Here is an 11,359-nt window from a genome sequence, read left to right on the forward strand (position 1 = left end):
AGATGTGTTTTAGTTTTTTTTTTTTCTTTCAAACATTTTTTGTTGTCCCACATTATCAAATATGATTGAGAATGTGGGACAGCATGTTTTGGGTAATCTGGGACAGTCTTCAAATGGAGGAAATATGCATTTAGGGACTTTATACGTCTAATGATAAGGGATAATATGTGCCATAATGAGAAATGGGTGTTAATATGGACTACTGGAGGTTATAACATTAGCATAAGTTCACAGTAGCTAGCAGCTAGCTAAACCAGCTAGCTAGAGAGATGCTACAGAGATGGAATCTGGGAAACATATTCCAATAGCAAGCAAAGGTATCAGGATGAAGTAAACGTTAATTTCTTTTCCTAAATTCCCAGTAAGTTTAGTATACAGCAGTTCAAATCACTGAGCATGAGGGGGATCTGCGCCCAGGCCAGTTGACAATGTTCTGTACACAAACACACACACGCTCACACACACCCACAGTCATTAGTCAGCTATGAATTTAAATGAATTAACAGTAGATCATTAATCCTGTGTATAGATAGAAATTATCTTTCATGATATTGGAATATACATTTTCTTATTGAGATTTCTGCACTTGCCATTTTATTTCATAATGCTTTTTAAAAAAATTGGTGATATTGTGTTTGGCATGCATAAAGTATGGTGAATATAGGCTTTTTTAGGCCTAATACATATGTCCCAGATTACAAAGTGACCTGCAGATGATCAAATTCAGGCAGAATTTTTATTTTTTTGCCACAAAAACACTAACAGGAGTGGCATGTCTCCTCTGGGTATAATATCTTCATTCTTTCTTCTGGTGTGGTTAGAAAGCATCTTAGGGATTTCAGAAAAGTTTAATGTGCTGATCTAATGTGTTAGATAGATATCGAAATAAATCGCAGGAGTCAAAATTGCAAAAAATGTCCCAGATTACCCGAATTCACCCTAGGTATGGGGCCCAAACATAACCTCAAGCCCAGGGGCCCCCGGCCCCCTAAGTCCTGCTCTGCATGTATAGGGTTGCCAAATGCATTTAAGGGATCAAAGAAGCATTCTGTATGAAAGTCATGCTGAACGCAGTTTGTCCCATATACGACATGACCACCTAGACCAGTGATGGGCAAACTTGGCCCTTCCAGGCAACTTTCCTGCAGAGATTTGATCCAACCCTGATATGACTCACCTGCCTGTAGCCTTCTAGTAGTCTTGAAGACAATGATTAGCTGGTTCAGGTGTGTTTGATTAGGGTTGGAGCTAACCTCTGAAGGAAAGTGGCCTGGAAGGGGCAAGTTTGCCCACCCCTGACCTAGACCATACAAAACCAACTCCAACTTAATAATAAATATAATTAAGATCCGTTTGGGCGAATGCAAACAACCTGATTATCGTTCAAGGTTCCAACATCCAGCCATGCAAGAAAACATGCAATCTACCTGAAGGAAGACGTGATTATAACGGGAAGTTGTCTTTCACTGTAAACGTTGTTAAATAGTGATTTTTTTTTTTTACATTTAACTTGTAATGTATTCTTAACCTTGGACCCCATTCTTGAAATACAAAATGACCAATAAAGTATCAAGCTGTCCATATTTTTAATGTCCCTTATTTTTCTATAATAAGTCACGACTGTCCCTTATTTTCCTTTTCTGAAGTTGGCAACCCTAGCAATGGAAGAGGATTTATGAATGACAGTGACACAACACACCGTAGGTAACATGCACTGTAAAAAATGACCGTGAATTTAACGGTAAAAGACTGTAAAAATGCTACAGTAATTTTACGGAATTTTTTTTACAGTGTGACAATGATAACATGGCGAATATACCCAGAATACATCCATATACATTACACACATTAATACTGTAGAACGTGCGTTTGTAACGGTGGCTAATCGTTTATTCAAAGTAAGTACTTACTCTGGGAGTAGCCTTTATGTGATTTCATACGCTTACCGTTTACTCCATCCACAGGAATGACACCAGCAGAAGTTCATCCACCCAGGAAAGTAGTTTCACCTCAAAAGGTGAATTCAGAAACGTTTAACCCGTGCAAATAATATTTACATTTAGATCCCGCCGTTCGTGCGTCAGTTAAGTGGAAACGGCTCGTTATCGCTGATAAATTCGAATCAAATCCCGCGAAACATTTTTCATGGCGCGAACTTTATCAGACTTAATTTTCAAGAAAAATGTTTTATTTCTGAATCAAGGGTCATTTCAATAACGTTCTGACTAGGGGAAAAAATACACGTGGAATGTTTATTAAACGTTTTCCTTCCTTTGGTACTTTTACAGTTTACACCACTTTATTAGTATTATTAAAAAAACATAACTCTACATTTTAACTCCCCCGTTTTTACAAACTATTGTAACGAACAGCTGTAAATTAATTTGTATTTGCCGTTTTATTCAACAGCTTTAAACTCATGCAGTATGAATCTACAGATAATGCCACATTGTTTCACAACAATAAAGAGAAAAGCATATAATTTTCTACAAAAAAAGTTTAATATTGCATGAATAAAACAAAGGAATGAACATTAAATAATTTAATTGAGAGTGAACTCTTCCTCTTTGCGCTAGGTGTTTGTCGTGTTTCTGCTGCCCTCCTGTGGACAAACACATGAACTGCTGGATGAAATATAAAGCCCTAGTGCAGAACACTTGAGATGTGTACTGTAAACACTGCTGTGACACACAGATCTGATGCGGATCTGAGTGTGGATGTGTGTGTGTGAGATTCTCAGTCAGTAATGATGAGCTCGTCACAGCCCCAGTCCTCATAACTCCCATCCGGCAGATACCGACGGATAATGATGGGGATCTTCCTGCTCCTGATCAACACACAAACAACATTAAAACACATACCACACAGAAGAACACACATTCTGAGAATGTGTCAGAGCTTTTGTCTATACGCTGTTAAAATAATTTTACTCTATAATCTAAGTTTAAATTAAAATCAAGAAGTAAAACAAAATATATTTTTCCCCCATAGAAAAGTATTGTTTTTATTAAAGAACATACCATTATTTAAATGTCTGTAATTACATAAGTAAATCATGAATAATCAAAACTTAAATATATCAGTAGTGTAACAACATGCGTTTTGTCATACTTGAGCTCTTTCATGGCGATCTGCAGTGGATCCGTCTCTCCTTCCAGCTCCACCATCACCGGCGCACACATCCTGTCACACAGGAAGTGATATCACTGACGATTAATGGAGCATTTATTAGTACGCATTGCAAATCTCAACTGGCTGATAATTTATATAGTCTCCAAATGAACTATATTCTCGTCCAGCTCTAAGCTTAATGTGACTTTGAGGCATTACTATATTATTAAAATGTTATGAATACTGGCACATTTACAGAAATGTTAATTAATGTGTATAGTCCTTATAAATAATAATAATAAAAACAAAAATATAAAGCTGAAACAATGTTTCTTGTAAAAAGTGCTATACAAATAAATTGACTTGGCTTTTGTGCGTACAACGTTTTTATGGTTAAAAAAAAAAAAACTGTAGAAATAAAACAATTAAAACATTTTTGTTAACTGAAATAAAATGTAAATATTAGATGAAAAGCAAACTAAATGTAAATTAGAAATGCTGCCTTTGCAGCAACGTTGCAACTGAAATTAAAATAAGTTTAAGTACTACCATGACTGATACTAAAAAAGATTACGAAAACAAAACCAGAAAACATGAATGAATACTGTGTGTGCGTGTGTCGCTATATTATGGTGCTCAAAAAGTTTTAGACAGATTGCAGATGGTCCAAAATGTGTCTGCGAGAGTGCTCACAGGCACTTGTAAATTAGATCATATTACCCCGGTGTTAAAATCATTGCACTGGTTGCCCGTTTCTTTGAGGATTCCTTTTAAAATTGTATTACTTGTATTTAAATCTCTACATGGTTTAACTCCATCTTATATTGCTGATCTAATTCAGGAACAAAAGCCAACGAGATCCCTACGATCCCAATCACAGAAACTTCTTGTTGTTCCTCAGTCCAAGATAAAATCTAAGAGGGGATCGCACGTTTGCGGTCGCCGCCCCTTAATTATGGAACAGTCTGCCGCTATATATTAGGGACGTACAGACGCTCGGTCAGTTTAAAAGCCATTTGATAACATACTTTTTTATGATAGCGTTCGATCAAAGATAAGTGCGAAGGTTAATCGACATGTGACAACACCGGTAATACCGGTATCACCGCAGGGGCGGGGGCGTTCCCTCTTTTCCGCACTTTCCTTTGCTTTTAAATAGTTTGTTAAAGTGGCGTGTCCATTTTACTTTCACTTTCAAACAGTGGCAATTCGGCGTAAAGCAATTGTTCGTTTGAATTTTCTCTCTTTTTCTCGCTTTCCGTCGCTTTTAAATAGCTTAAAAGCGCCATGTGCATTTTATTTTCACTTTCGAATTAGCGGCAGTTCGGCGTCAATTGCTTGAATGCAACAACAAAATACAACGTCAAACTCACTTTAGACTATACATAAAACATAGAACTTTTATTAACAAAACAAAAATACACCATGCTATAGGGCAGGCTATGCCTTATATAAAATAACAGATAACTTACATAAAGTTTAAATGTACAAAACTGGAAACAAGTAAACATGTATAATATATAACCAAATAAATAAGAAAGTAGAACGTTTATTAGCAAAACGAGTAAGAAAGCTTGGAGGCACGGCATACACCTTCTTTTACTGAATTAAATTATTTTTATTACTATAAAAAAATCAAAATGACGGTGGAGGTCGGTGACGCGGTGGGCAAGTGACGTAACCTGTGTTGCGGCTTAACAACAGTATCACTGTCAGCACCGTCTATCGCAGCAAGCCTATTCTGCTCATTGTGTTACTGTTTGTACAGCACTATGGGTCAATGTTGTTGTTTTATTCAGTGCTTTAGAAATAAATTTAAACTTTGAATTTGAACTTAGGGTTTGTGTACAGTGTGTGATATAAATTTCATCATCAGAATTGTAAGGTGGCAATACTGGACCAAACCATTGATTTAGTCAAAAAAAACAAACAGGAGAGACAGAACAAACAAACACACAAACTACTGGAGATGCAACATAATCAGACGGCTGCACTGACAAGCAATTCAGAGACTCTATTTGAACTCCAGTTGAGAAGATTGCAATGACATTTTTATCACTCGTAACATCAAGAGAGAAACAGCGCAGACACTAAACAGGGATGAAATATTCTGGTGTGCATGTGTCCATGCTATCAAATGGAGTTTACTCTGAAAGGCTATGCACTCGGCTGTATAGTGTTCGCTTCAAAACTGAAGCCTATGTTGTGTTTGAAGGGTCCGAGGTCACTCACGCGATCTGCAGCGCTCGTGTTCCCAGCACTCGCTCGTATTTGGTCATGTAAGGAGTGGTGATTCTCTTCTGATTGGCCTGCTGTCCTTCACCTACCGGCAGGATCTGGACATTCTCCTGATCCTCCTGCAAACACACACACAGATGAGAAACAAACAACACAGAGAGATAAGACTGTCAGGAGAGTCTGACACTGATGCACTTCAACAATCAAACCGAAATTGAGATTATGAGCTGAAAAACTACTGAGACTAAACTACTTTCACTACAAATACTTACCAGATGTCAATAAGACACATTGAGAATCATTTATAAAATATGTACTAGAAATACTAACCTGTTATATTCTTATTATACAATTTCTGCATTACAATAATGAATGTTAGGGGTCTGAATAGATTTATTTGTCATTAATATGATGTCAAAAAAAGCATTTTTTAATGGATCTATAACATGCACCTAATCATCCCAAGTGGGATTGGGATTCTGAGTTGAAAAACTATAAAAACTGCTTTGTTTTCATTAAAAGTGCTGAAACTCACATGCAATACAACAATCACCCATAGTGTGGCAATGCAAGGAAGCAAGTCTGGTCCCAAAACAAGCTTCATTTAATACAAAAAAACTTTCTGATCTATATTAGTCAATGATCGCTTGTCAGAACGGTCGCCGTGATTTTGCCAAATAAGACATGTTCCTGGATCAACATTACTGTCCAAAGACTTAACCCAATCCCTACCCCTAAGCCTCACCCTACCCATAATTTATTCCTAAAATCAGTGATAGCTGATTAACAAGGGTGTAGAAGCACCTAACCCTGATTGTAAGCCTACAACAGATATTTCCTGAGAAGTTATTCCTCAGTTCTGATTGGTTGATTGGAATGTTGATCCAGGAACATGTTGTACTTGGTGAAATCACGTTCACCTGCCAGAAAACATTGTTCTTACATCTTCCACGTTCTCCAGATCATCCAGAGGCTCTTCATCTTCAACATCATCGAAATCTCCGTCATCAAAACTGAGCAACAATCAAACACAGAATCCTCAGATAAATAACTGAACAAACGAAAGGCTCACGCTCGATCTCACGACGTTAAATCCAGACAAGAAAGCGCATAACCTGTTAAAATAAAACGTTAGCTCCTTACAGACTACGGGTTTCTAATGATCTCTTCGTGTTGTTGTGTTCACACTCACTAACTTTAAACGACAGTACATATCTCATAAAAACTGTAACAGACGCATTCAGAACTCACTTGTCTTCGTTGTCAGACATTATTATTGTCGCGTGTGTCGTAAAAACGATTTAATTGTTAAATTCGTAGAAAACTCCAGTTTATTGTGGCGTCTCGCGGAGAATCCACTGCAGGACGAGTCGAAGCATGGCATGAACTTACTCTTCTTCTTCTGGTGTTTTATGGCGGTTTGGCAAACCAGCGGAAGAGGTGCATTACCGCCACCTACTGATCGACTGCAGGACGAGTCGAAGCATGGCATGAACTTACGCTTCTTCTTCTGGTGTTTTATGGCGGTTTGGCAAACCAGCGGAAGAGGGGCATTACCGCCACCTACTGATCTGGAGTGTGGAGTGTGAATAATTTGGAAGAAAGAAATACAGAAGGGAAAGAAAGGAGAAAAAAAAAGAAAAGAAAAAAAAAAGAAAAGAAAAAAAAATCTAGATTCTATCTATTGTTCCTGTGTTTTTCAGGTATTTAAACATATTTTCTTGCACTCTTGATTGCCTCGACGTATGTCAATATTTGTGTACTTAAGAGCCTGTTTCACTATCTTGTCTACCTCCTCATTCCCTTCCTTCCATGGAATGAACTCCAGGCGGTGCTACAGTTTTCCCAGTCTGTACAGAAACACGAGCAACAACATTGACGTTCCCCAAACAAACGTAAGTAAGTACGTACCGGTAAGTAAATAAGTTAGTAAGTAAGAGAGTAAATAAATAAACGCTTGCATTTGTTTTGTAGAACATATAAAATATATATTTTGCTGTGCTTTCTGCATTTACAGTTTTAACAAGCAGATGGACTCAGTTACAAAAGCGATTCGAGTGATTTAAGTTATATTAGGAGTGTAATTATAACTGTACGAGCGGCAGAAATGGTTGCTTTCACTTTCATATGTATCAGAGAAACAAAAACTCAATCCAAGATTGTGGGTCTAAGATTGTATATAATTTAAGTGCAAAATGTACAATTGCAATCAATCAGTTGTTATGAAGTGTAAAGCTTTTATAATTTTTGCATTTTGCTCACACATCCCTTTTGTCATTAAATCACATATTGTGTGTGTCAATTAAGTCAGTGTTATGTCTGACAGGATGATGAAGAGACACATGTCAGGAGTCAGAGAAGAAGATGATCAACTCATGAATAAAGAACGAACAGAATATCAACATGTCCAGCAGAGAAAGCAGAGGTGAGAGATTACTCTATTAATGAATATGAACATCAGTAAAAACAGCTTTAAAATAAAAATAAGTTGAATTTAAAAATGTGGACATATGCAGGTGAGATTGTTGTATACAGTGACACTTCAGATACAGTATGAGCATCTGCTAAATGAATACATGTAGATCATAAAAAAACATCTGAAGTTCAATTACTACAAGAGATATTTATCTATCCTTTTGTGAGATGAACGATAGACAAGATTTATTCAAATGTCTACTTAATAATGTACTTAAAGTAAGAAGTTTCCACATTACATTGTACTTTAGTATTTTTAAAAAAGGGTATACAGGTATTTAAACATTCGTTGTCAGTCATGTTTCTGTTGATGTTTCAGTTCATGAGTGTTTGTAAAATATAAGCAGCCTATTTGTTTCTATAAGTTGTGTTATATGATGTCTAGTGTTCATAGAGTCCTATTAATTGTCAAACACTGTTTCTAAATAGTGTTAATCAAACTGAAGGCTCAGATGTAAAATAAAGCTGATAAAACATATAACCTGAAATCATTACACTACTAAGTACTGAAATGATGTGCTTCATATACTTGATGAAACACTGAATATGTTTTCTGCATATCGAAAGACCATAAAGTGTGTGTTTACTGTGGCAACCCTGCAAACTCCTTTAGAGAATCAATAAATCAGACCTTTTAAAACAAAAAAACTCATTAATGTGTTTTGTAGTTGCTATTAGTTATTGTGTCATATCCAAGAGTCAAATGTAAGTGCTTTTCATTTCCACAGCAGTTATTCACGGTTCTGCTCACAGGAAAAGACGGAGCAAAGAAAGACCTCTGGACCGTAAGTCAATAGAAGAATATTGATGACCATGATGTAACAACATGCAACACTTGTGGCCAGTTTTGCTTGATCTATAACACTTTTAGTCCAAATTTAGTCCTGCTGGTATGTAGTCTTAGAAAAAAAGGTTCATTGGGGTTCTATATAGAAACTTTTTCTTGGTTACAAAGAACCCTAAAGGGTTCTTTTGATTGAACCCTTAAAAAGGGTTCTATATGGAACCTTTTAGGGGTTCCATATATGAAGCGCCTGATAGAACCTTTTAAGGTTCTATATAGAACCGTTTCTTCTAAGAGTGCATGATAGAACACTGCACATAAAACAAATACACAAACAATTGCTCAATGGCACACACATGTACTGTACTGATGTGTGTACTGTACTGATCAGACCCATTGACTCACATTTTAGCAGACAGTTTGAGATCTGGGATGCACATGTTGTCTTCTCCACAGTCCAACAGGATGTCTTTCCACAGCAGTTATTCACGGTTCTGCTCACAGGAAAAGACGGAGCAAAGAAAGACCTCTGGACCGTAAGTCAATAGAAGAATATTGATGACCATGATGTAACAACATGCAACACTTGTGGCCAGTTTTGCTTGATCTATAACACTTTTAGTCCAAATTTAGTCCTGCTGGTATGTAGTCTTAGAAAAAAAGGTTCATTGGGGTTCTATATAGAAACTTTTTCTTGGTTACAAAGAACCCTAAAGGGTTCTTTTGATTGAACCCTTAAAAAGGGTTCTTTATAGAACCTTTTAGGAGTTCCAAATATGCAGCGCCTGATAGAACCCTTTCAGGTTCTATATAGAACCGTGTACTATCTGTGATAGTAGAATGCTACAGTTCTTGGTGTCGTAACACATTACTCGTGTGTTTCAGTGAGTGATGTGACTCCTCTGAGGATTGTTCTTCTGGGGAAGAGTGTGTCAGAAAACAGTAGAGTGGGAAACTTCATATTAGGACGAGCAGCGTTTGACAGTGAAGCTCCTCCAGATGTTATAGAGAGAGTCGGAGGAAGACTGAAGGACAGACATGTGATGCTCATCAACAGTCCTCAGCTGCTCCAGACAAACATCTCAGATCATCAGATCACACAGACAGTGAGAGAGTGTGTGAATCTGTCTGAACCAGGACCTCATGTGATCGTTCTGCTCCTCAATCATGAGCAGTGTTCAACAGAAGATCAAGAGTGTGTGAATCTGTCTGATCCAGGACCTCATGCTTTCAAGTCAAGTCACCTTTATTTATATAGCACTTTATACAATACAGATTGTGTCAAAGCAGCTTTACAGTGTCAAACTGGAAAATAGTTTGTCGAAAATGCAAGAGGACAATAACAAATCAATGTCTTCATAATCATACTGCAGTATAATGACTTCACTGAGGAAGACCTGAGAAGAGAGAAACGTGCTGAAATAATTTATTTAAGAAGCTATTAACTGCACTTACGATCATGATTGATGACTTATGTTGTTCAAGGACATCTGTGAAAGTTTATTAATTGATTCAGCAATTGACTGCAGAGTGTGGAAGACATTTTCAACTTGATAATGTGATCTGAAATATCTACACAATTAGTGGAGAAACACATATAAAACCATGAAGAATTTGATGATGCAAAAGGAACAGTGGATGAAGATAAGCAGTGGATAAAGTTACATTGCTTCACTCAGAGACACTCAGAAAAATAAATATGTTTTCCTTGCAGTTAATTAGTATTGAATATTTTCCCACTTTTGCAAAAGCATAATGATCACCAGGTGTAACCCCTCCGGTCCTAACCACCCCGTCTTGTTCGTGTTCCGAGTGGGACTCAAACCCAGGTCGCTGGCATGGGAGGTGTGCACACTACCAAGGATGCTAAAGACTGCAGCGCAGCCTCTCTCGATGATGAAAAATGATGATTCATATGTTTGTAGTGGTATGTGTCTTCTATGTGCTGTTCACTTTCACTGTGTTGCTAAAGATAAATGTAAGTTTGTCAAATCCTCATATTACATTTCTGCAAAGATGACAAATTTACTTACAATTTCTGTCCTGCATTAAAATATGAGGGCAGCTGCGTACTAGACCAAACATATAATGGCAATTGCGTGCGACCTGGATTATTGGGCCAGAAGAACTGAGCAGAGCAAACATGGATATTCATGAGTTTCCTGTTTCGTGTTAAAGTGACTATTAGTATGTGTGCTCTGGATCACAAGCTGTTTTCAACAAGGTTAGCGTATTTCAGTGTCGAATTAAGTTTAGAGTATAATTGTTCATCTATGCCAGGGCTGGCCCAAGGATTTTGGGGGCCCTAAGGAGATTTTTAAAATGGGTCCACCAAACCACCCCCCAACATACACATCTACAGTAAGAAGTGTTTATTGTGTTTCCGAATTTTCCTACTTCGTATTGTGGTGTATCGGGATAATGTGTATTTGTAATGTGTACCTGAATAAAACAGGATAATCAGGTCTTCTGTTCAATTTAAAATACTTCATACCCATGTACCAGAGTGTAAAAAGTCTAAATATAATTGATAAACAATAGGGATACATCCACTTCAACTACAGAGGAAAAAAGAGACCAGTGAGAACAAATCACATAAACACTTAAACACTGGAACAACAATTAACAATTAGAAACAATTAACAATTAAAAAAACATCAAAAGAAGACATATTTAAGTAATAAAAAAGTTAATAGAGATAAATTACTGTAGTGCTTGTAATGGGATACAACTGAAAAAATAAATAAAATC

The 11,359-nt window shown here is 37.0% G+C and overlaps 1 protein-coding gene and 1 long non-coding RNA gene across 2 annotated transcripts in view; one reads left to right on the forward strand and one right to left on the reverse strand.

Moving 5' to 3' along the window:
- LOC107674491 (uncharacterized) overlaps positions 1-6,255 on the forward strand; it is a 7,550-nt gene extending 1,295 nt beyond the window's left edge. Inside the window, exons 2-3 of the long non-coding RNA XR_001632508.1 lie at positions 1,262-1,265; positions 6,123-6,255. This is a non-coding gene — a long non-coding RNA (uncharacterized LOC107674491). The remainder of the gene's footprint in view (positions 1-1,261; positions 1,266-6,122) is intronic.
- Positions 2,490-6,768, reverse strand: LOC107674489 (DNA-directed RNA polymerases I, II, and III subunit RPABC2-like). Its single transcript, XM_016468468.1, has 5 exons — positions 6,601-6,768; positions 6,293-6,362; positions 5,344-5,468; positions 3,112-3,183; positions 2,490-2,827 (listed from the first exon to the last, which is right to left on the reverse strand). Exons 1-5 carry the CDS (start codon positions 6,618-6,620, stop codon positions 2,737-2,739), a joined length of 378 nt encoding a protein of 125 aa, XP_016323954.1. The 5' UTR covers positions 6,621-6,768; the 3' UTR covers positions 2,490-2,736.
- Positions 6,769-11,359: the final 4,591 nt, after the last annotated feature.

Source organism: Sinocyclocheilus anshuiensis, unplaced genomic scaffold (genome assembly GCF_001515605.1).
Source record: "Sinocyclocheilus anshuiensis isolate Anshui unplaced genomic scaffold, SAMN03320099.WGS_v1.1 scaffold1073, whole genome shotgun sequence".
In the NCBI taxonomy this organism is placed as follows: Eukaryota; Metazoa; Chordata; class Actinopteri; order Cypriniformes; family Cyprinidae; genus Sinocyclocheilus; species Sinocyclocheilus anshuiensis.